This window comes from Oncorhynchus masou, chromosome 32 (genome assembly GCF_036934945.1).
Source record: "Oncorhynchus masou masou isolate Uvic2021 chromosome 32, UVic_Omas_1.1, whole genome shotgun sequence".
In the NCBI taxonomy this organism is placed as follows: Eukaryota; Metazoa; Chordata; class Actinopteri; order Salmoniformes; family Salmonidae; genus Oncorhynchus; species Oncorhynchus masou.
In genome coordinates, this window is record NC_088243.1 from 40,465,916 (window position 1) to 40,492,116 (window position 26,201).

The 26,201-nt window shown below is 44.6% G+C and overlaps 1 protein-coding gene across 4 annotated transcripts; it reads right to left on the reverse strand.

Annotated features, from left to right (window-relative positions):
- Window positions 1-19,999: 19,999 nt before the first annotated feature.
- LOC135526065 (collectin-11-like) lies at window positions 20,000-24,593 on the reverse strand. 4 transcript variants are annotated; one of them, XM_064954127.1, is made up of 7 exons: window positions 24,465-24,593; window positions 23,312-23,442; window positions 23,078-23,149; window positions 21,931-22,002; window positions 21,782-21,835; window positions 21,605-21,700; window positions 20,000-21,399 (listed from the first exon to the last, which is right to left on the reverse strand). In XM_064954127.1, the coding sequence occupies exons 2-7, from the start codon at window positions 23,439-23,441 to the stop codon at window positions 20,990-20,992; spliced, it is 834 nt and encodes a 277-aa protein (XP_064810199.1). In that variant the 5' UTR covers window position 23,442; window positions 24,465-24,593; the 3' UTR covers window positions 20,000-20,989. The 4 variants fall into 4 exon arrangements, with proteins under 4 accessions (XP_064810199.1, XP_064810201.1, XP_064810200.1 ...); XM_064954129.1 differs by having other exon boundaries at window positions 20,000-21,381; window positions 21,662-21,700; window positions 23,312-23,466; XM_064954128.1 differs by having other exon boundaries at window positions 20,000-21,381; window positions 23,312-23,466.
- Between the last annotated feature and the right edge of the window lie 1,608 nt (window positions 24,594-26,201).

Here is a 26,201-nt window from a genome sequence, read left to right on the forward strand (position 1 = left end):
GTAACCTTAACCACACTGCTAACCCTAATCCCTAACTTTAAATAACCCTAACCTTAATCATACTTCTAACCCTAATGCCTAACCCTAACTGTAAATTAAGACCAAAGAGCACATTTTTGTTCTCATTTATTTTTTACAATATAGCACATTTTGACTTTGCAGCTGGCCTATTTAGAGGAATTCATTAACTTCTACCTCAAGAACAATACTCATCCCAATAAACGTCAACCTGGTTAAGAGGCATTAGAAGAAGACAAAAATGGATATTACCAAATGAACATCCATTGCACGATAAATCAATGTCAGAGTTTACATAGCTGGCCATAAATGGATGTTGTATTTTACAATTGGCTCATTCATCCCCCTCTCTCCTGTAACTATTCCTCAGGTCATTGCTGTAAATGAGAATGGGTTCTCCGTCAACTTACCTGGTAAAATCAAATAAAAATACAATAAAAATGTACTTTACGGGTTGGTTATGTAGACTTCTTTTAACCCATTGATTCTACTACAGGTAATAGGGTACGAGGAGTAACTAACCCCTCCTAAGAACAGTGTCTAATTGCTGAGACAAAAAAAGCAACATTTAGGAAAAAAATGAGTATGTGGATGAAGGTCATGCTTAGGTGAATATACTATCAAGGGAAATACATGGCTACAGTTTATACTTTTTTAGTTATTTCATGGAAAGGGGCGATTTTTTAAGTCCCAGGGTAACTGTCCCCCCTCATGGCCCCGGGAAGATTTTGGCATAGGGTTTCACACAAGTGTGTTAAAATTAATTTAATCAGTTTATTTAGTAAGTAATACTTTAAAGCTAAGTCTTAGTTGTCTTATTTGAATTATTTAAATAAATATGGGGGGGAAATGGTGTTGCACATGTCGCCATTAATATCCACACTATGAGGAGACTTGATGTAAAGTCCTTCACCTGCACATTACTTTTGTAATGTCAGGCTAAGAATCAGTTTTCTTGTCAAGTCCAGAGTCAGTCTCCCTGTCAGGTCCAGAGCCAGTTTCCCTGTCAGGTGCAGAGTCGTTCTCCTTGTCAGGTCCTGAGTCGTTCTCCCTCTTAGGTCTAGAGTGACTTTCCCTGTCAGACCCAATGTTATCAGCACTAGGCTCCCAGCCCTCAGCTGTTCTAGTTTCTCTGTCTCCAGCTCTAGTTGGCCCTCAGTCCACTGCTCCGCCAGGCTATAGGTTATCTCTAGATGTGCAGTCCCTGCAGCTAGCCAGTCCCCCAGCCTCAGCCTGCACTAGTGTTAGGCTACGAGCCTGCTGTCTCCAGTTCTACAGGGCTGCACACCTTCAAAACTGAACGACCCTCTGTCCCTAGTACCTGGGGGACCACCCGACTTCGTCTTCAGGGCCCAGCCTGCCTCAGCCTCCGGATCACTGATGGGAACCATCACCTCCACTCCACCATGGGAACCATCGCCTCCAGCAGGTGAGCGAGCTGCCAAAGACAGTTGCGGCCGGTGTACCACATTCCTCCACCGCAGTATGCGAGCCACCTCCTCCAGCCGTGGCCAGCCTCCGGCACAATACATAGCATCCAAGGATGGGCCCCAGCTGCCCTGCACCAGCTGAGTCAGAGGATCCTCCGCCCACCCATGGCCCAGGACTGTCCCTGTGTCTCCGTGCATCTCCCTCATGGGGCGGCCCCTCAGCCCCTTGCGTGCACCGGAGCTGGCACCCTACTGGTCCCCATGGTTCTCTAAAGTCTTCAGTAATCAGCTGCCCCTCTAGTTCAGCCAGATGGACACTCGGACTGGACACCACCTTGTCTGGTCCCTTCTCTGCTCTGCCCTTCTGTCCTGCCCGTCCTGCCAAATAGGACTAGACCCTTTCAGGACTTCCAATTGAGGTCTTTTAAGATGTTTTAAGATTTCGAACAGAAATCCAGGGGCGCCTGTAGAAAAGGTTGGCCCTCTCAATCTGATTGGCCTTCAGATCTGTGAATCACCCACCTATTCCAACCAATAGGATGCTTGGATGCACTCCAGGGCCCTGCCCCTGACATCTCACATTAGTGCATGTGTGCGTTCAATGAACTAAGATTGTGATGGTTAGCTTACCGTGTAATGTAACTTGTAGATAGGTTTTAGAGTAATACGTTGCTAGCTCTGAGCTAATGCTAGCACTGCCTGTTTCTATGTACCCTGAGCATGCTACCTCGTCCAGTTTATATTGTTTATTCATTGCTACAAGCATGTTAATTGAGTACAACTAGCCTATTCATGATTAAGTGTATTAGCAATGGTTATATGCTACCGCTGAATAGTATAGCCTCTCTCGTGTGCCCACTCAGGCACAGTTACTAAGTGCTTCTGTTGCCAGGCTAGAGGGCCATGAATCTTAAAGGAATGCCCTTTATCTACTATCCCAACGTCAGATGAACTTATGGATACCATTTCTGTCTCTGTGTCCAGTATGAAGGAAGTTAAGAGGTAGTTTTGCGAGCCAATGCTAACTAGCATTAGCGCAATGACTGGAAGTCTACTGTATAGGTATCTGCTAAGCAAGCTAGTTGATACCAATAGACTTCCATTCATTGCTTTAATGCTAGTTAGCATTGGCTCCCTCTCAATATGTTTACATGACTGATGTATGAATGAATATCCCTGTGTTGGCCTGTATTATTATTGCAATCGTTAATGTGCTTTTATCAGGGCATATGTTTACATATCCTGGTGTCCATTTATAGTTTGCATGTCTATTTTTCTTAGTATTGTAAATTGATCCTAATGGTTGTATTGTTTCCCCCTTTTAGAACCACAACAATATAAATAACCTCTAATGGAATCAGCTGCATCATGTTCTGACCGGACAGCACCATAATGGGCAGATCTTTGTGAATCAGTTCAAGTTTACTAGCGGGTGAAGGCATTCACAGCCGAACACTCAGACGAGCTCCAGCTAGACGTTTTTTCCTGGTCCTAGTTCTCGCCGGATTTAGCAACCCCATAGATTTTTTCGATGACCGCTGATCTAATATCCTAAAGTTATTTTCATCTGTAGATAATTATACTACAGACGTTCTGAGCAAATAATGTAAGAAATAACACTTCCCAAAAATACTGCAAAGTTGGCTAGGAGCTAGAAAGAGGGTGACCGTTTCTGTCGGCGCCATCTTGAATAGTTGGTAGTAAATAAATATAATTGGTCTGTGGTTAAAGTAACATATGGACCTAGAACCATTTAAACTGTGTTCAGTTACTGTGTGTTTGCTCACATACAGTGTGATTGTCTATTACAATCTCAGTTAACCCAGAACTAAAGTCTTGCGTAATTGGTCAGATGCTTGTTAAGTTCATGTCCATATATGTTAAGAGAAGTCATAGAATGAGGATCGGAACCAGAACAAAGAGCTTCACCCTCTCTCTTTTGTAAGTTACGGGCAAGTCTATGGGCCAAATGTCCCCTCACCTTCCGAAATTTAAAAGATGCTAACAACTGCGAAGTTGTGATTTATCCAAATAACCAGTGACGAAAAACCCAAGCACCGGACCTAATGCTGCTCGTTATCTCACGCATCCCATTGTATCATGACAGATCTATAGTACCATTTATGTTTAAGTAGTCTGTCCACAAGAGATTAATGTGTGAGCAAGTAGTGAAACGAAAGGTCAGACATTGCCACCAACTTGGACGCCACCAAATGTAAGTATGTCACATGGTTTGCACTGCGGATCAATCCTTCGATATCAAGTTCAGAAGAAAAATCTGTAATGAAAATCTGCTACCAAAACCTTTGCCTCCTCTCCTGTGATAGATAGCGGATGCTTGCCAACAGCACTGCGAGTCACTATGTGCCTGATAGGACCTGATTGTCCCTACGCGGCTAGAGTGATGTGTGTGTGTGTGTGCGCAGTCAGATTGATGTCGTTCAGAGAAAGCCTAGGTATTTTTCCTGTTTTTCTCCTAAACCATTAGTAATGACTTTATGAGGAGTGGGGTTCTTGTCACCAGGGTCATCACCAGATGATCAAGTGGCCAAAAAGTGGCCAGAGACTTGGGAGAGGAGCACTCTCATAACCGGGACTGCAGGGGCTGTAGACAGCCAGTTTGGCGCTACTGCACTGTCCCAATGTGAGTGGATGAAAGGATTCAACTCCATGACATAGGATGCTGCTGGATCAGCTGCAATGGGTGATGTGAAATTATGGAAGGGTGCTCAAACAGTGTCATGGTATATCTCAGGTCCGGAAGCATTTAAGTAATAATTTCGCAGGTCCAGAAGCTTTTAAGTAATAATTTCTCAGGTCCGGAATCATTTAAGTAATCACTTCACTGTTTGTCTACATACAAAGCATGTGATGAATAAAAAAATTTGACCCGGAGGTCAATTTGTTTGGGGAGCGGCATTATGTTTGTCTGTGTGTATGCGTACACACTAAAGAGACACAGGCGTAATAACTATTGGATGGTTGAGCATCTCCGGCCATCGTTGCAGTTACTATGTATTGTATAGGATATATATCCCACGATCAAAATGTGTAATTGCTGCAATGCTAAATACCATTCATCTAACAGACGATTGTGTCAGCATTATGATCTCTCCCCTGCATTATTGTGATGAATAACTCATGATCATTTTGAGTCCCCCATTAGGAGAAAATTAGCATTTTGTTTTCCTGACACAGTTATCCAGGCTTTTCTGGATACATATGAAACAAAATGGCCTGATTGAATTCATCTATGATTTAGAGCGCTGGATGGTGTTTGAAGTATTGTACTGTATATATTCACGGCGTAAAGAGATAATTCTTTCTGAGGCTGCAAACCTGTTCTGTTCCCCTGACATATGAAAGTCGAGTGGAGAGCAGGGTGAGAATTCAAAGGAAGCGCTTCAGTCTTTGACATGCCTCTGCTGTCTCCATACACACATGCACAAACCGAGTGCTAAGAAAACCTTCCCTTTAACAAAAGCAAAAGGGCCGATTCATTTTGCAGAGAGCGGGGAAAAGAGAGGGGGGTGTAGCGAAACAGTGAAACGCATGAAACATTGGAAGACATTTCTATAGGAATTACTCCACTTACTGCCTGTTGTGTAAAGAAGTGGGATTCTGGACACCTGCTTCTGTTGCTGGGCTTGATCTTTCCCTCTCACTAGCTTGGCGGAGAAGAAAAACTCTGTGGACTTCTTGGGATGGCCCCTGGCTGTGTGCTCAAGGTCCTCTCCAAAGCCTGTGTGCGCAAGCTACACAAAATGAAGACCATGGATCGAATCTGAACTGAAGTGTTTTTTGAAATTGAGAAGTATCTATTTCTTGTTGTTTTCAAAGACTCAAAAATGTTGGATTATATCTAATGTGCTTTAAAAACGTGTTCCTCCTTTCTTTCTTCCCCTTGTTTTGTTTTTTTTGTACATTTTCCATTGACCTACATTTTTTCATGAGTTGATATGCTTTGTGGCTCCCCAGTGACTCCCACTGTATTGAATTCATCTGGTTCCAATACATCCTGTGCAGAACCTATCAATCACTGGGGAGCACAGAAAACTAATAATTTATTGATGAAACGAGGCAGCCATGAATTTCTAACTGCTTTCCTCATATTTATCAAGCCAGATCAAACAATGAAAACCCAAACAAGCTTAAAGGGAAAGGGAGTTGCAGGGAATAACTTATTCTTAGAGCAGTCGGAAGAAGGGGCTGGGGAGCTGGGATGGGGGAGAGAGAGAGAGAGCAGTGGGAAGATGAGTTCAGAGTGATGCTTGAGACAGCACGGTACACATTTGAATGAATGCTTCCACAAAAGGCAATTTCATCCTCGCAGGCTGCTCAGGCTCACTGTAGGTAGCAAGGTGAGCTCTGTCTCCCTCTGAGGAGAAGGAAGAGCACTTAAATGTTGTTTTTCTCTTCAGCCTGGATCCCAAGGCTGACTGGAGGGCCAGTATACTGATCTCAAGCTTCCACACAAGAACACACTCCGGGCAATGGTGTTTGCGAGCCCGCTAACATGGGGTCTGGGGAATAGTGTGTCTGTGTTTCTTCTACTTGTTTGCTTTCTTTAATGCAAAGGCAGACTTTGTGTTGATGTTCTTTTGAATTTATACAGCCGTTGGAGGACTGGAGAGGAAAATAAAACAACAAGAAAAGACTGAAGTTTGCCTTGGATATTCAGTTAGGGAAAGTTCAATCTGAGTTCACATGCTGGTGTCCACATAACAATATCAAAGATAAAAGTACTGGACACACTGTAACAACACTTTGTTGTTATCATTTGGTGTGATGTAATGTATAATGTTTTGATATAATTTGGTGTGATTTAATGTATAATGTTTTGAAATGAAATCGTACAACCCATCTGAAATATCAAAAGAGTAAACACATCTTTAAAGTCTTGTGGCGAAACTGCTAATTCTTAAAATCAACAGAAAAACTGCCCTTCTCAGAGAGCGAGAGAAAGTGGAGGGACAGTTAGAGCTCTGGGAGCGCAGTACAGTACAACTGCAAAATACAGCAATGGAAAAAGATGAAGTCATTGCTGCTGCTTCTCGTTCTGCTGGCATTACACATCTGCTATGTCCTGTGGGGCGGCAGTGTCTACCGGCCCCGCCGAGACCAGAGTCGTCTGGAATCAGTGTGAGAAGGAGCGGCTCGTAATCTCTTGCCCTCTCAAGTGGCAGAGTGGAGGAGTCAACCAGAGGACTGTGCGATATAATAGCTGGACCGGCTGAGAAAGAGCCAGCAGCAGCCAACCTCCAACCACTGTGCAATATCACAGAGACACTCCCAGTGCCTGGTCCTCAGTGGGCAGACAGATAGATGGTGACTAGGGTGTAGTGCTTTCCGCTGGGCATCAACACTTCCTATCAATGAGATCACATGGTATGGGAACAGTCGAGTCGGAAAGGGGTGATGTCAAGGTGATGGAAGCATTCTGGTTCCTTGCTCCCAGAGTCGTTCGTTGAGTTCTTCTCATATGACCAGGTGACTGCGCCTACTGGCGCCTGTGTGGTGTCACATGCTACCATGCTCAATGGAGCTCAAATGCAGGAGATGAATCACTCTGGCCAATCCCCTTTCCCGCTCATCATCACACATAGACACATAGCTCAGCATCTAGACTGCCAACGGGAATGTACTGTACTGTCAATACCACATACTGCAAGCAAAGCCTTCTGTGCAGACCTAGGTGACTACTCAGTGCTCCAGCTGCCCCTATACAGTACTAAGTGATCTATACGCTTTGTTGGGGAATACAGACACCATGCTCCATGCTCACACAGCAAGGTTGCAGAGCCCAAAGAAGGTTACATTTTACACCAGCCCACAAAAGGGATGTTACAGAGATTTTACAGGCATTTTACATCAGATCGTTTTTCGCTTTGTGAGGTCAAACCAAAATTAATGAGGGATACGGCCCTATAAACATTTGTGTAATTCGTAAGCTAAACAGCTGACAGATCTAACGACAATGGACAATTTCCCTGCCTTGTTTATGAAATGTCCTCAATAGCTGGTCAAATCGTATTTAGGAATTCATGATCGGTAAGGCGAGGAGAGAGCCTGAAAGTATGGCAGCGTTTCCAGTCAATGAGTAATAGTGGATCAGTTTACCGAGGGAGCGTACATAACACTGTCTCTGTCTCCCCCTTCTGGCAACAAATAAAATGACACTCCCTCTGTGCAGGTCAATGTAGTGTTCAGTAGAAGCACACACTAAAAAACAATAATACATACAGTAAGAGCGCTTGTTGGTGGAATTACGACTACATAAACCATGCAAACTGCTCTTTGTGGATTTGATCCTGCATTGCAAAACTTGCATAATCATGCATGAGCAATTCTGCTATTTCTAAAACAAAAATGCACAAAAGTGCTTTTGTAACTGAATTCACATATCTGCTGATACTGTACATTTTTTTTCTTGCCATTTCCATCATGTTGATAAAGCATAATCAAATAGTTTGAAGACAAGACAGCACTTCAAGTGTTAAAGAAAAAGCTCTTCTTTCTTTATCAGAAAAAAACGGACAAGTCATGATGTGACTGTCGTCTTTCATGGTTAGAAACAAAAGCGTCTGTCAGATATCTCACAATACGTCCGCTGAGTGTGCATGTTCATTCTTCACTTGTTTGTATGTACGTGGTGCTCATCTTGGGCCCTGTGCAATTATCATACGACTGCAATGCATTTCACTGTCTACTTAATCACAATACAAATTGCACCGGTTCTGGAGGAATGAGGATTTTTTTTTTTTTCATTCAGCACGGCCCCCTGGTGAATCTGCTCACTCTATGAGACTCGCTGCTACTTGATCAAGCGGGCCAGGCTCGTTCCATTGGGATTACCTATCAAAGTGGAAGGCAATGGTAACTCAATGCCTCACCCAGACAGTGATTGATGATAGTACTGTCTCGTAACAAATCGCAGACGGAAAGGCTCACGCACAAAACGTGCTGGAAATGTTAATTGAAATGCAGTAGGCATACTTTTACAGTGTTCACTGTTCTAGGTGTGAAGACAATGTACATTACAAACTGTAAAGTATCTCCTTGAAAGAAAATGATTGTAGGATCAAACTCTGATCACAGCTGTTTCCTACTACCGGGTTGTAAAACATTATCTTATTTCAATGGGAAGCTTTAAAAAGGTCTTTGTTTCTTACTTTTCCTGGAACGAGAGGTTCGTCATAACGAGGAGACCAAGGCGCAGCGTGAGATGAATACATTCTTCTTTATTTAAAGGAAGAACACTAAACAAAATAACAAAACGAACATGAAGCTATAAACACGAGTGCTGACATGCAACTACCCATAGACAATAACCCACAAAAGGCTCTGGACTGCGGATCCTCGCTGTAGGCCCCGGGCTGGGAACCCTCGCTGCATGGCCCGTCGCTGGAGGCCCCGGACTGTGGCCCGTCGCTGGAGGCCCCGGACTGTGGCCCGTCGCTGGAGGCCCCGGACTGTGGCCCGTCGCTGGAGGCCCCGGACTGTGGCCCGTCGCCGGACGCTCCGGACTGCGTACTGTCGCCGGACGCTCCGGACTGGGTACTGTCGCCGGATGCTCTGGTGGCACTGGTGGTACCGGGCTGGGGACACGCACATCAGGGCGAGTGCGAGGAGCAGGAACAGGGCGTACTGGACCCTGGAGGCGCACTGGAGGCCTGATGCGTGGTGCCGAGCTGGGGACACGCACATCAGGGCGAGTGCGGGGAAGAGGAACAGGGCGTACTGGACCCTGGAGGCGCACTGGAGGCCTGGTGCGTGGTGCCGGAACTGGTGGTACCGGGCTGGGGACACACAACTCAGGTCGAGTGCGGGGAGGAGGAGCAGGGCGTACTGGGCTCTGGAGGCGCACAGGAAGCCTGGTGCGTGGTGCTGGCACTGGTGGTACTGGGCTGGTGACACGCACCTCAGGGTGAGTGCGGGGAGGAGGCACAGGATACACTGGACCGTGGAGACGCATTGGAGATCAAGAACCTAGAGCTCGCTCAATACGTCCTGACTGGATTCCCATTCTAGCCCGGCAAATGCCAGGAGCTGGAATAGAGCGCACCGGGGCTAGAATAGCGCACTGGAGACACAGTGCACATCTCTGCATAACATGGTGCCTGACCAGTTACACGCTCCCAACGGTAAGCACGAGGAGTTGGGTCAGGTCTCCTACCTGACTCATGCAATCTTCTCGTGTGCCCCCCCAAAAAATGTCTTGGGGCTGCCTCTCGAACTTCCATGCTAGCCATGTCCCTTCATATCGTTGCTGTTCCTCTATTCTCCGGTATTTATCCTTGTAGTATCGCTGTTCCGCTTTCGCTGCCTCTAACTCCTCCTTAGGACAGCGATACTCCCCCGGCTGTGTCCAGGGTCCTGCTCTATCTAATATCTCCTCCCAAGTCCATTTCCCCATTAAGTGCTGTTCCTTCTTTTCACGCTGCTTGGTCCTGTTTTGGTGGGTTATTCTGTCACGTTCGTCATAACGAGGAGACCAAGGCGCAGCGTGAGATGAATAAATTAGTGTTCTTTATTTAAACAAAGAACACTAAACAAAAACTAACAAAATAACAACATGAATGTGAAGCTATAAACACGAGTGCTGACATGCAACTAGACAATAACCCACAAAACCAAAATGGAAATGGCAACCTAAATAGGATCCCCAATCAGAGACAACGATAAACAGCTGTCTCTGATTTGGAACCAATTCAGGCCACCATAGACCTACATTTACCTAGATAATCCCAAACCCTATAGATATACAAAAAAAACCTAGACAAGCCCAAAACACACATACCACCCTCGTCACACCCTGACCTAACCAAAATCATAAAGAAAACAAAGATAACTAAGGTCAGGGCGTGACAAAGTAGCAGAGGCCGATTTCTTAAGTCTTTCCACAGATTTTTTATGGGATTCAAGTCTGGGCTTTGACTGGGCCACTCAATTACTTTCATGTTATTGTTCTAGTCTGGAGTCTCTCCCATAAAGCCCAGATTGATGAAGTGCTGTAGAGAATGTTTTTCTTCTAGCAGGTTCTCCCATCTCAGCCAAGGAACTCTATAGTTTTGTCAGAGTGGTCATTGGGTTCTTGGTCACCTACCTGACCAAGGTCCTTCCAGCCTGGTTGCTCAGTTTGGCCGGACGACCAGCACCAGGCACCAGAGTCTGGGTAGTTCCATATTTTTTCCATTTCCCAATGATGGAGACCACTATGTTCTAGGAAACATTCAACACTAGAAATAATTTTTTTAACACTTCCTCAGATATATGCCTCATCACAATTCCATCTCGGAAATCTACTGACAGTTCCTTGGATTTCATGGTATGGTGATGCCGAAACGTTGGTAAATACCCATTAAATTGCTGGAAGATCATTCATGGGGTGTGCGACTTTCTTTATTTTGATAGTTTATAGTTTATTCGCCGTTGGACAGCACCCACCTCCACACAAACTATTGTTCTGGGTGTGCGCCAGCTCATGTTTTTTTTATGCTTTCTGCCCTGACATGCATTGTCAACTGTGGAAACTTATATAGAAAGGTGTCTTTCTTTCTAAATCATGTCCAAATAATTGAATTGGCCACAGGAGGACTCCAATCAAGTTGTAGTCACATCTTAAGGATGATCAAAGGAAATTTGGTGCAACTGAACTCAATTTGAAGTGCCATAGCTAAGGGATGTGAATACTTGCAGTTGAAGTCGGAAGTTTACATACACTTAGGTTGGAGTCAATAAAACCTTTCAACCACTCCACAAATGTATTGTTTAACAAACTATCATTTTGGCAAGTTGGTTAGGATATCTACTTTGTGCATGACAAGTAATTTTTCCCACAATTGTTTACTACCTCACTGTATCACAATTCCAGTGGGTCAGAAGGTTACATACACTAAATTGACAGTGCCTTTAACCTCTAACATCTATGGGGGCGCTATTTCATTTTTGGATGAAAAACGTTCCCGTTTTAAACAAGATATTTTGTCACAAAAAGATGCTCGACTATGCATATAATTGATACCATTCGAAAGAAAACACTCTGACGTGTTCAGAAATACCAAGATATTCTCTGTGCGTGCCCTAGAACGTGAGCTTCAGGAAAAACCAAGATGAGATGGCATCCAGGAAATGACAAGGATTTTTGAGGCTCTGTTTTCCATTGTCTCCTTATATGGCTGTGAATGCGAGAGGAGTGAGTCAACCCTTTCTGTCGTTTCCCCAAGGTGTCTGCAGCATTGTGACGTATTTGTGGGCAGATCATTGGAAGATTGACCATAAGAGACCACATTTACCAGGTGTCCGCCCGGTGTCCTGCACCGAAATTGGTGCGCAAAAGTCACCTGCCAGTATTTTTCCATGCGATACAGAGAGGAAAGCAAGCTTCCACGAACTGCATATCAATTACATTTACATTACATTTAAGTCATTTAGCAGACGCTCTTATCCAGAGCGACTTACAAATTGGTGAACTCACCTTCTGACATCCAGTGGAACAGCCACTTTACAATAGTGCATCTAAATCATTTAAGGGTTGAGGGGGGGGGGGGGGGGGTGTGAAGGATTACTTATCCTATCCTAGGTATTCCTTGAAGAGGTGGGGTTTCAGGTGTCTCCGGAAGGTGGTGATTGACTCCGCTGTCCTGGCGTCGTGAGGGAGTTTGTTCCACCATTGGGGGGCCAGAGCAGCGAACAGTTTTGACTGGGCTGAGCGGGAACTGTACTTCCTCAGTGGTAGGGAGGCGAGCAGGCCAGAGGTGGATGAACGCAGTGCCCTTGTTTGGGTGTAGGGCCTGATCAGAGCCTGGAGGTACTGCGATCAGAGCCTGGAGGTACTGCGGTGCCGTTCCCCTCACAGCTCCGTAGGCAAGCACCATGGTCTTGTAGCGGATGCGAGCTTCAACTGGAAGCCAGTGGAGAGAGCGGAGGAGCGGGGTGACGTGAGAGAACTTGGGAAGGTTGAACACCAGACGGGCTGCGGCGTTCTGGATGAGTTGTAGGGGTTTAATGGCACAGGCAGGGAGCCCAGCCAACAGTGAGTTGCAGTAATCCAGACGGGAGATGACAAGTGCCTGGATTAGGACCTGCGCCGCTTCCTGTGTGAGGCAGGGTCGTACTCTGCGGATGTTGTAGAGCATGAACCTACAGGAACGGGCCACCGCCATGATGTTGGTTGAGAACGACAGGGTGTTGTCCAGGATCACGCCAAGGTTCTTAGCGCTCTGGGAGGAGGACACAATGGAGTTGTCAACCGTGATGGCGAGATCATGGAACGGGCAGTCCTTCCCCGGGAGGAAGAGCAGCTCCGTCTTGCCGAGGTTCAGCTTGAGGTGGTGATCCGTCATCCACACTGATATGTCTGCCAGACATGCAGAGATGCGATTCGCCACCTGGTCATCAGAAGGGGGAAAGGAGAAGATTAATTGTGTGTCGTCTGCATAGCAATGATAGGAGAGACCATGTGAGGTTATGACAGAGCCAAGTGACTTGGTGTATAGCGAGAATAGGAGAGGGCCTAGAACAGAGCCCTGGGGGACACCAGTGGTGAGAGCGCGTGGCGAGGAGACAGATTCTCGCCACGCCACCTGGTAGGAGTGACCTGTCAGGTAGGACGCAATCCAAGCGTGGGCCGCACCGGAGATGCCCAACTCAGAGAGGGTGGAGAGGAGGATCTGATGGTTCACAGTATCGAAGGCAGCCGATAGGTCTAGAAGGATGAGAGCAGAGGAGAGAGAGTTAGCTTTAGCAGTGCGGAGCGCCTCCGTGATACAGAGAAGAGCAGTCTCAGTTGAATGACTAGTCTTGAAACCTGACTGATTTGGATCAAGAAGGTCATTCTGAGAGAGATAGCGGGAGAGCTGGCCAAGGACGGCACGTTCAAGAGTTTTGGAGAGAAAAGAAAGAAGGGATACTGGTCTGTAGTTGTTGACATCGGAGGGATCGAGTGTAGGTTTTTTCAGAAGGGGTGCAACTCTCGCTCTCTTGAAGACGGAAGGGACGTAGCCAGCGGTCAGGGATGAGTTGATGAGCGAGGTGAGGTAAGGGAGAAGGTCTCCGGAAATGGTCTGGAGAAGAGAGGAGGGGATAGGGTCAAGCGGGCAGGTTGTTGGGCGGCCGGCCGTCACAAGAAGCGAGATTTCATCTGGAGAGAGAGGGAGAAAGAGGTCAGAGCACAGGGTAGGGCAGTGTGAGCAGAACCAGCGGTGTCGTTTGACTTAGCAAACGAGGATCGGATGTCGTCGACCTTCTTTTCAAAATGGTTGACGAAGTCATCTGCAGAGAGGGAGGAGGGGGGGGGGAGGGGGAGGAGGATTCAGGAGGGAGGAGAAGGTGGCAAAGAGCTTCCTAGGGTTAGAGGCAGATGCTTGGAATTTAGAGTGGTAGAAAGTGGCTTTAGCAGCAGAGACAGAGGAGGAAAATGTAGAGAGGAGGGAGTGAAAGGATGCCAGGTCCGCAGGGAGGCGAGTTTTCCTCCATTTCCGCTCGGCTGCCCGGAGCTCTGTTCTGTGAGCTTGCAATGAGTCGTCGAGCCACGGAGCGGGAGGGGAGGACCGAGCCGGCCTGGAGGATAGGGGACATAGAGAGTCAAAGGATGCAGAAAGGGAAGAGAGGAGGGTTGAGGAGGCAGAATCAGGAGATAGGTTGGAGAAGGTATGAGCAGAGGGAAGAGATGATAGGATGGAAGAGGAGAGAGTAGCGGGGGAGAGAGAGCGAAGGTTGGGACGGCGCGATACCATCCGAGTAGGGGCAGTGTGGGAAGTGTTGGATGAGAGCGAGAGGGAAAAGGATACAAGGTAGTGGTCGGAGACTTGGAGGGGAGTTGCAATGAGGTTAGTGGAAGAACAGCATCTAGTAAAGATGAGGTCGAGCGTATTGCCTGCCTTGTGAGTAGGGGGGAAGGTGAGAGGATGAGGTCAAAAGAGGAGAGGAGTGGAAAGAAGGAGGCAGAGAGGAATGAGTCAAAGGTAGACGTGGGGAGGTTAAAGTCGCCCAGGACTGTGAGAGGTGAGCCGTCCTCAGGAAAGGAGCTTATCAAGGCATCAAGCTCATTGATGAACTCTCCGAGGAACCTGGAGGGCGATAAATGATAAGGATGTTAAGCTTGAAAGGGCTGGTAACTGTGACAGCATGGAATTCAAAGGAGGCGATAGACAGATGGGTAAGGGGAGAAAGAGAGAATGACCACTTGGGAGAGATGAGGATCCCGGTGCCACCACCCCGCTGACCAGAAGCTCTCGGGGTGTGCGAGAACACGTGGGCGGACGAAGAGAGAGCAGTAGGAGTAGCAGTGTTATCTGTGGTGATCCATGTTTCCGTCAGTGCCAAGAAGCCGAGGGACTGGAGGGAGGCATAGGCTGAGATGAACTCTGCCTTGTTGGCCGCAGATCGGCAGTTCCAGAGGCTACCGGAGACCTGGAACTCCACGTGGGTCGTGCGCGCTGGGACCACCAGATTAGGTGGCCGCGGCCACGCGGTGTGGAGCGTTTGTATGGTCTGTGCAGAGAGGAGAGAACAGGGATAGATAGACACATAGTTGACAGGCTACAGAAGAGGCTACGCTAATGCAAAGGAGATTGGAATGACAAGTGGACTACACGTCTCGAATGTTCAGAAAGTTAAGCTTACGTAGCAAGAATCTTATTGACTAAAATGATTGAAATGATACAGTACTGCTGGAGTAGGCTAGCTGGCAGTGGCTGCGTTGTTGACTTTGTAGGCTAGCTGGCAGTGGCTGCGATGTTGACACTACACTAATCAAGTCGTTCCGTCGAGTGTAATAGTTTCTACAGTGCTGCTATTCGGGGGCTAGCTGGCTAGAAGAGATATGTGAAAAAACACCTTGAGGATTGATTCCAAACAACGTTTGCCATGTTTCGGTCGATATTATGTAGTTAATCCGGAAAAAGTTTTACGTTGTAGGTGACTGAATTTTCGGTTCGTTTCGGTAGCCAGACGCAATGTAGAAAACGGAACGATTTCTCCTACACACAGACGCTTTCAGGAAAAACTGCGCATTTGGTATGTAACTGAGAGTCTCCTCATTGAAAACATCAGAAGCTCTTCAAAGGTAAATGATTTTATTTATTTGGTTATCTGGTTTTTGTGAAAATGTTGCGTGCTAAATGCTACTCAAAATGCTATGCTAGCTTTGCATACTCTTACACAAATTAGTCAATTTCTATGGTTCAAAAGCATATTTTGAAAATCTGAGATGACAGTGTTGTTAGGAAAAGGCTAAGCTTGAGAGCAGACGCATTATTTTCATTTTATTTGCGATTTTCAGAAATCGTTAACGTTGCGTTATGCTAATGAGCCTGAGGCTTTAGTCACAAACCCGGATCCGGGATGGGGAGTTTCAAGAAGTTAAACAGCTTTGAAAATTCCAGAAAATTATGTCATGGCTTCTGATAGGCTAATTGACATCATTTGAGTCAATTGGAGGTGTACCTGTGGATGTATTTCAAGGCCTACCTTCAAACTCAATGCCTCTTTGCTTGACATCATGGGAAAAGACCTCAGAAAAAAGAATTGTAGATCTCCACAAGTCTGGTTCATCCTTGGGAGCAATTTCCAAACACCTGAAGATTCCACATTCATCTGTACAAACAATAGTACGCAAGTATAAACACAATGGAATAACGCAGCCGTCATACCGCTCGGGAAGGAGACACATTCTGTCTCCTAGAGGTAAATGTACTTTGGTGCGAAAAGTGCAAATCAATCCCAGAACAACAGCAAAGGACCTTGTGAAGATGTTAGAGGGAACGGGTACAAAATGATCTAAATCCACAATAAAACGAGTCCTATATCGACATAACATGAAAGGCCGCTCAGCAAGGAAGAAGCCACTGCTCCAAAACCGCCATAAAAAAGCCAGACTACGGTATGCAACTGCACATGGGGACAAAGATCGTACTTTTTGGAGAAATGTCTTCCGGTCTGATGAAACAAAAATAGAACTGTTTGGCCATAATTACCATCGTTATGTTTGGAGGAAAAAGGGGGAGGCTTGCAAGCCGAAGAACACCATCTCAACCATGAAGCACGGGGTGGCCGCATCATGATGTGGGGGTGCTTTGCTGCAGGAGGGACTGGTGCACTTCACAACATAAATGGCATAGTGAGGTAGGACAATTATGTGGATATATTGAAGCAACATCTCAAGACATCAGTCAAGTTAAAGCTTGGTCGCAAATGAGTCTTCCAAATGGACAATGACCCCAAACACACTTCCAAAGTTGTGGCAAAATGGCTTAAGGACAACAAAGTCAAGGTATTGGAGTGGCCATCACAAAGCCCTGACCTCAATCCTATAGAAAATGTGTGGGCAGAACTGAAAAAGCATGTGCGAGCAAGGAGGCCTACAAACCTGACTCAGTCACATCAGCTCTGTCAGGAGGAATGGGCCAAAATTCACCCAACTTATTGTGGGAAGGTTGTGGAAGGCTACCTGAAACATTTGACCCAAGTTAAACAATTTAAAGGCAATGCTACCAAATACTAATTGAGTGTATGTAAACTTCTGACCCACTGGGAATGTGATGAAAGAAATAAAAGCTGAAATAAATCACTCTCTACTGTTATTCTGACAGTTCACATTCTTAAAATAAAGTGGCGATCCTAACTGACCTAAAAGAGGGAATTTTTACTAGGATTAAATGTCAGGAATTGTGAGTATAAATGTATTTGGCTAAGGTGTATGTAAACCTCAGAATTCAACTGCATGTAAATTAGATACTTCTGTATTTCATTTAATACATTTGCAAAAATGTTTAAAAACACATTTTCACTTTGTCATTATGGAGTATTGTGTGTGGATGGGTGAAAAATAATAATATTTAATACTTTTTGAATTCAGGCAGTAGCAACAAAATGTGGATTAATGTTGGGGCAAGGCGTTCCCCTCAGGGAACTCCACCCCCCCTCCAAGATTCAGGGGAGAAGGTCCTTGGTCAGGGAGGTGACCAAGAACCTGATGCTCAATCTGACAGAGCTGCAGAGTTCCTCTGTGGAGAACCTTCCAGAAGGACGACCAACTCTGCAGCACTCCACCAATCAGGCCTTTATTGTAGAGTGGCCAGACGGAAGCCACACCTCAGTTAAAGGCATATGACAGCCTGCTTGGATTCTCAGACCATGAGAAACACTATTCTCTGGTTGGACTATTTGGCCTGAATGCCAAGCATCACGTCTGGAGGAAATCAGGCACCGCTCATAACTTGGCTAATACCATCCCTACAGTGAAGCACGGTGGTGGAAGCATCATGCTGTGGGGATGTTTTTCAGCGGCAGGGACTGGGAGACTAGTTAGGCACGAGGGAAAGATGAATGAAGCACAGTACAGAGAGATCCTTGATGAAAACCTGCTCCAGAGCGCTCAGGACCTCAGGCTGGGGAAAAGGTTCACCTTCCAACAGGACAATGACCCTAAGCACACAGCCAAGACAATGCAGGAGTGGCTTCGAGACAAGTCTGAATGTCCTTGAGTGGCCCATGTAGAGCCTGGACTTGAACCCGATCTAACATCTCTGGAGAGACCTGAAAATAGTCATGCAGCAATGCTCTCCATCCAACCTGACAGAGCTTGAGAGGATCTGCACAGAAGAATGTGAGAAACTCCCCAAATACAGGTGTGCCAAGCTTGTAGAGTGATACCCAAGAAGACTCAATCTGAATGCTTATGTAAATTGGATATTTCAGGTTTTTTTATTTGTATAAATATGCTAAAATTGATCACAACCTGTTTTTGCTTTGTCATTATGGGGTATAATGTGTAGATTTATTTAATTCATTTTAGAATAAGGCTGTAACATAAAATGTAGAAAGAGTGAAGGTTGTCTGAATACTTTCCTTATGCATTGTATCTGATGCTGTCTGGTCAAAAAGAGTATGACACTGTTGTCGCCTGTAGCATTGAATGCAAGGGAAGCCAGTGAGCATTTGACCTCCCTTGATTAAAAAAAGTATAAAATAATAGCCAATCAGCGTTGAGCTAAACTGAATGAGCTCAGCTATGAATGGTCCTGGAGCACTAAAACAATGTCAAGGGAAGCCAATTTGAAATTGGCTTCACACCAATCACATCAGAAGACAAACGTCATTGACAGAAAAAAAAACTTGAATTGTTGTATCTGGTTGTGTAGTTGTCCTCCGGTGGCTTGATAGCTAGTTAAAATCCCCAGTTTCCTAAATCAAATCATATTTTATTTGTCACATGAGCTGAAGACAGTGACCTTACAGTGAAATGCTTTCTTACAAGGCCTTATCCAACAATGTAGTTTTAAGAAAATATTTTTAAAAAGTAAGATAAGAATAACAAATGATTAAAGAGCAGCAGTAAATAACAATAGCGGGGCTATATACAGGGGGTACCGGTACAGAGTCAATGTGCGGAGGCACCGGTGTCGAGGTAATATGTACATGTAGGTAGAGTTATTAAAGTGGCTATGCATAGATAATAACAGAGTAGCAGCAGCGTTCCAGAGGGGGGAAATGCAAATAGTCTGGGTAGCCATTTGACTAGGTGTTCAGGAGTCTTATGACTTGGGGGTAAAAACTACTTAGGAGCCTCTTGGACCAAGACTTGGCGCTCCGTGTACCGCTTGCCGTGCGGTAGCAGAGAGAACAGTCTATGACTAGGATGGCTTGAGTCTTTGACAATTTGTAGGGCCTTCCTCTGACACCGCGTGGTATAAAGGAATAGGTTTTGTGTTGCCCCTTCACGACTGTCTTGGTGTGCTTGGACCATGTTCATTTGTTGGTGATGTGGACGCCAAGGAACTTGAAGCGCTCAAACTGCTCCTCTACAGCCCCGTCGATGGGAATGGGGGGCGTGCTCGGTCCTCCTTTTCCTGTAGTCCACAATCATCTCCTTTGTCTTGATCGACGTTGAGGGAGAGGTTTCTGTCCTTGCACCATACGGTCAGGTCTCTGACCTCCTCCCTATAGACAGTCTCATCATTGTCAGTGATCAGGCCTACCATTGTTGTCAAATTAGCCATGGATGGAGAAAGGGATTTGGACTTGTGGTTTTACTTAATTCTCCGTACTGGCCTATGATTATAACGGTGATTCTGATCCAACCTTAAAGTCATACATTGTTCCCCTGGCCTGAGTGGATGGAAGTTCAACATGTAGTAGGGTAATGTTAACTAGCTGACCTAGCATATTGTTGCTCATGAAAGGATGTTAGGCTCGCCAGCAAGCATTTTTGCCAGGTAGCCTCGGACAACAAAAACAAAAAGCGTGTACAGTGTGACAGAGTCATAGACCGTTTAGGTAACATGAAAGAGGATGGCATTGGTGTTGCTCTACAAGTAAGGATGTTTTTCCTCAGTTCCATAGATGGCACACACAAAAATCAGTGACATGGACAGCCACATCATATTTAGCTAACGTTGATTGGACCAAATCATTTTTGGTATGTTTTAGTCACTTGTGAATTTTTGCACCCAAATAACCTGGCAATAACCCCCCCACAAAAAGTAACATTCATTCAATAATGATCCTTCTCTCCCAGCATACTACCAGAGAGACACAGGACCACGAAATTAAGGTATGAACCCAGCATTTATTTTCCACAGGTTGGAACTCAACAATTAATCAGGTGCTGATTGGCAGAACTCCAAACCCCGTTACAGTCAAAAAGGAATAGAAATTACAAACATACTAATCTACTAAATACCAACATCTCACCCCTCCTATTCCTCAATCAGATTAAAATCCACATAAGGCCTTGAAAAGAACCATAGAGGAACATTCCCCAGTGCCACAGATGGTCCTATAACCAGATCCCTGCGACCCTACTTAGCTATCCTTTTTCCAATCACCCAGTCAAAACCCCTCTGAAACAATACCACATTTAAGGCCTCAACGGGTACAGTCTTAAAGGCACTATTACACATCTCAAGTGCACTCTATTAGAGCCTATCAAGTTGCTACCGCACGAGCATTTCCACAAAGCATCCTTAATCATCAATTGATGACCTGCACAGAGTTGGCAAGGAATCTCCCTTTAAATAAATAGACCTATTTGATTCCGAGCCGGTGTATGCGACAAAAAAGGAAAAATGCCAAGGGGATGAATACTTTTGCCTAGGCACTATATGTAACTATGTTAGTGGTTTGAGGGTTAAAAATCAGTTCACTTCAAGATACAATATATACCTCACATAAACATGATGAGAAAGACAAAAAAAAGTTCTCTTCAAAAAGGCAGATTCCAAGTAGATTAAGAGATCAGGGTAGAAATTGCTGTATCCATTAAATGCAATTTTTTATAAAAACAGCATCCATTCAAGTCAAACATTCAAGTCAAAAAGGAAGAAAACTGGAACTACTGAGAAGAAACACCATGTCTTTACACAACTGTTGTTGCATGTCAGTACTCAATCTTTTATACTGTACAATGATATTTAGCACTGCTGGGTGATTACATTTAAATGCAGCGGTGTCAAAATAATTCTACATACTGAACAACATCTGTAGAACTCTATAAAAGGCTTCTCTATAATTCACTACCACTTTCAAACAAATGCTCCTCAGCCACTGTCCTTGTCAAACTCACAGACAAAGTACATGGTGGAGTGGCAGGCCACATCGGTCCAGTGCCCCACCGCCACCATTTCAGCACAGTCCTCGTCATCGTAGGCATTGTTGGGTTCCCCTTCCCTCCACTTGCTGAAGGTGCTCATTGGGGAGTTATCCACGTAGGTGAAATGGCCCTCGCGGTCTATGTCGTTGATACCAATGTACACCCGGCTCAGGCCCGCCTCTGTGATGTACCCAGCGATGGCCGCATTGGCCCCCTCGTCCTTGGGCATGGCCAGGTGTCCACCCCTCCCCTGACAATAGACCTCTGCATCGGTGTAGCGTTTCTCCTCCTTGACCAGCAGATAGACCTTGCTGTCGGTCTCTTTGATGCCGGCAACAGCTGCAGGGGAGGGCAGTGCTGAAAAATGAGCACTTGTATTTCTATAATCACACCGACATATAAACCCAGCATTTACTTTGTGAATGGAAGAAAACAAAGCAAAATGGTCTAAGATACGAGCATTTAAACTAATACTGAAAAGAAACGGATAGCTCTATATGTCTTTACATTATTCATTGGAAATTCCGAATTTAACATTCAACCAGACATCCTGAAAGCGTACCATTTTTTAGGAACTTCAGCTCATTGGATAACTGTGTCACTAGGATGTCCATCTCACCAATAATTTTCCTCAGGGGTGTGCATTCACATGGAACACCTGGTGAGACAAAACAAAACATGGCTTGGGCTTATTGTTAACTAGACCTAGAATGTTTCTCCAAACAAATACATGTTGTACCTGGATCACCATTTGGGCCCATTGATCCTGCATCACCCATATCTCCTTTTACACCTGAGAGTAGAGACATTGTTAAAGTACATGGAAAATATAGCACTGCATCCCTAAACAGAAGTGTAAATGCAAGTTGTTCTGTTCTTTTTTCCTACCTTTGACTCCACTGGGGCCAATCTTCCCATAATGTCCCATTATACCCTTCTGCCCTTTAACTCCCAGATGTCCTGTAGAGAAACATGTTTTACAGTTACTAGAAGTGTGTTACTGATTTCAGAATCAAAGGAATACGTGGGTTAAATAACAAAGCCTCTGCATCTCATGTAAATGAGAATGTGTTCTCAGTCAACTTACCTGGTTAAATAAATAAATAAAAAATATGTTTTTTAGATAGACATTGTCTGAGAGCCATCTCCATTTTGAAGTAGTGAATTTTATTCTTCTACTAGTTCTATGACAAAAACTGAAAGGGTGCATACTGCAATTTACTGCCAATTGCAGTTATGGAATGTTTATTCACGGGTAAACCCATTGGCTGCTCCCACCTGGTGACCTGGATGGAATTATGTGATCCTTCCTTAACCCATAGGAAGTCCCACCCAGTTGACTACTTCAAAATGGTGAAAGTCCTCAATGGTGCTGCCCATGCTAAAAATCGGCTTTTGGACACTAGGGTACTCCATCTAGCTCTATGACCAGTCCTCATTAACAGCTGCTGTAAACAATTGTCAGTGATTCAGGGGATTCTGGGTAAGGTTTCTCACACAACCTCTGACCTAAAGTAAACATTCTGTTGCTCTGGACTGCCTAGCAGTGATGTAACCAGCGCACAACATCCTCTAGGAGAAATGATTGTCAGTACATGCTGTGATCTTTACTCTAGTTCCTGCAATAATGGTCCAATTAAATAAATACCCCATAGAATCATGTTGTTAAAGGAAATATGATTTTAAACCATTCTGGAAAAATATCTGTATGGTTCTAGTCTATTATCAAATAAATAAGTCCACAAATGTAGTGAGACACCCTAGTGATAGGCCAAAGGGTTATCCAAAGACCTTTTCCGAAGGGAAATCAGTAGGCGTGTCCAAAAAGCTTTTCATGACAACCAAATTCTCTAGCAGATAACTACTCCCAACATCCTACAATGCTGAAAAACATACCACGCCCAAGTTTCCCAAGTCCAGCCTCCATAGAGTCAAAACTTTGTGATATTGTGAGGGATATCATCAAAGCATAGCACCTGTACAGAGAGAATGCTGAACGTTGTTTTTGCTTCTGTTTTTAAAGATAGAGGCTTACCTATCTCCCCTGGTGGACCCATTCTTCCTGGTCTCCCAGGTGCTCCTTTCACTCCCTTTTCTCCTTCCTCTCCTGTCAAATGGAGAGAAAGCTTCATGAATCAAAACACAAACTGCACAACTCTGAAATGTTATTACTGTTGATAAATAGTGCACACTGAAATCCTATGAGTCCTATATGATTTCTGAGCGTGTTTTAGACTCTTTAATTTTTGATGAAAGCGTGAGTGTATGCCTTTGAGTCCTGGGACGAGAATTTGGACAGAGCAGGGTTCGTCTGACATGTGCTGTCCATGAGCTGACTCCATCAGGGTCAGCCCCAGTAGAGTGATAAGTACACAAGGCATCAGCTTCTCTCCTCTCATCCTGCAACATGGATGGGTTGATGGACTGGAAGAAATTGTATGAGATATACACTGACAAACACACACACAGATACAAGTAACTGCCAAAATAAAATAAAAAAACACCAACAAAGTATCTTAATAGGGCCTATGGGCCACCAACGAGCCACCAGAACAACTTCAATGCACCTTAGCGTAGATTCTGCAAGTGTCTGGAAATCTATTGGAGGGATGCGACACCATTCTTCAACGAGAAATTCCATAATTTGGTGTTTTGTTGATGGTGTTGGAAAACGCTGTTTCGTGCGTTGCTCCAGAATCTCCAATAATGTTAAATTAGGTTGATATCTGGTGACTGAGACGGCCATGGTATATGGTTTACAACATTTTGGGTGGGTTGTCATCCTATGGGGCATAGACATGGTAATAATGGCCTGCCCAGCATTTTTATACATGACCCTAAGCATGATGGGATATTATTTGCTAAATTAAATTCAGGAACCACACCTGTGTGGAAGCACCTGCTTTAAAAATACTTTGTATCCCCCCCATTTAATGTTTCCATTATTTTGTCAGTTACATGTACATCTGAAGAGCAGAGTTAAGACTGTTTTGCAGTAAATTGAGAAAAGACAACATCATGGTACAATTAATCGTGGTACAATTAAGTCTGATATGAGTAATGATTACACAGTACTATGTGATTGTGTGCTTTTACACAGTCCATCACAACAACTGATTGGAGACCTCAAACCAACCCTTTCACATCACTCAATATAACAACAACAACAAATTGGTGAAACTTGCAGTAGCCTAGGCCAGAATGTATCTGACCTAAGACCAAAATTCCTTATCTGGCTTTGAGGTAAATTCCCTTGAAAAGTGCCTTGGCACATGCCAGATGAAACAATAGAGTGCTGTGACAAATCACATACAGCTAAACAACATCCAAAGATAAACCAACCAAGGTTGCTTCATCATGACATACACAGGATACTGTTATATGGGTCTCAGGTCACATCAATATTTCTAAATGTAACCTACCTTTTGTGGAGTTTTCCAGACCCACAAAGCAGCAAGTAGCTTCAGCTTGGGATTTTTTTCTCCAAATGATCCACATGAGTTAACATGGGGTTGCACACTGGTGGTTTTTCCAGGGATTTCATGTTTCCTGCTCAGGACCCTAGAATGTGTGTGATAGGTCGTTTCACAGATAAAGCCAAAGGCAGCTGGGGCTTCAAAGATAATTGGATGGGAAAGCATGGGGGTCATTGACAACATCCACTTCTGATAACACACAAACTAAATTAAAGGGGATTAAAAACTATAAGGTCCATTCTTGATTTTCACACGAATACTGAAATATATGTTCTGTGAATAGGTTATGATGTAGCTAGTACAAAACAACAACCTAATAGAGTTGCAATGTCAGTTCTCAGTTTACACAAAAACATTTAAGTACTTTTCTGCTCGTCTGAGTACCAGTCGCTTTAGCTAACGTTCTACTCGTTATTGCCAAACAATCTTCAAATATGAACATTCTATCATTAATGAGCTCGAGGTTATCCTGATTCCATAACCAATCACAATGTATACGCAAATTAGACTGATAGGAAGACGTTTACTTAATTCAATAATTTTATTGGGTTGACCATAGTCCTACTATATAGCTACTTCTGGGACACGCATTGGCCTAGGCTACTGGTTCCAGGGCTATAAGAGGAATACAGAGGATGAAAGCCAGAGGCCAGGGAAATAAAATCAACAAATACCCTACCATCTAACCCTACACGCATTAAAAACCCACCACCCTACTCCACTATTTAAAACTATCTAGTCCTACCTCAGGCCTGAAAGGACAGGACACAACCACAACAAACCCTGTAACTCTTCTGACGTCAAATCTCACACACCCAAATACTTCTCTGCAGCTGCCACCACAAACTCCATTTTCTGTGATTTACGTTCAATCCTTGCAGTACAGTTTATAACCATTGCTATGAATGCTAAAAAGCCAATCTTACTGAAGCATATATTACTCGTTGGCCTATCCCTCTGTATTGATACAGATCGACACTACTCACACGAATCCTCCTTGACCCATCTTCCTCAACTTCCGCTGCCTCAGCTCTATGCTCTACTCTAAGTAATCTCAACCTGCCTCTCTTGCACCAGACATTTCTGATTCCCACCCAGCCCCATGGGCACCCATACAATTAACACACACCGCTTCTTACCCCAATGCTACACACTCCTTGGTCTCGTGCCCGTCTGCACACTTCTCACATCTAGGAACCTCCCTTCTACAGACTGCTGCCACATGTCCATAAACTTGACACCTGTAACGTCTTAAATTTATTTGGCATATAAACTTGTACGGGATAAATGGAATATCCTAACATCAATCACAATGTCAGGCAGAGACTCAATATCAAAAGCTATGCAAGCCAGAGACAAAACATTTTTTTTTGTCTGACGCAAATTTTGTGCCAATGAATTGAAGTTGAAAATGCGTTAATTTAATTAAATGTGAGGGGATAAAAGCATAGTGCCTAAGTCTATTTAATGAATCCCAACAGATCGCAAAGCAGTGAATCCCCATTCCCCACTGAGTTAATTTTTGGAAGTGTCAAATTCACGTTCTCATCCATAAATGCATATCAAGTACAAGCGTGCTGCCCAGCAGCTCATATCAGCAGGATGGATGGGCGTCTAACGTGGATCGCTAGAATAATGATTATGATCACATTTCCTCAATTTAAATATTAGGCCTATGGGGAC

What these genes read in the sequence shown, in the direction of transcription:
- LOC135526065 (XM_064954127.1), bottom strand. Translation starts at nt 23,441, where the DNA reads ATGAGAGGAGAGAAGCTGATGCCTTGTGTACTTATCACTCTACTGGGG. An exon ending in GGGTCCACCAGGGGAGATAG is followed by an intron (nt 22,003 to 23,077) that starts GTAAGCCTCTAT and finishes GTTTCTCTACAG; the next exon opens with GACATCTGGGAGTTAAAGGG. An exon ending in TGGCCCCAGTGGAGTCAAAG is followed by an intron (nt 21,836 to 21,930) that starts GTAGGAAAAAAG and finishes CTCTACTCTCAG; the next exon opens with GTGTAAAAGGAGATATGGGT.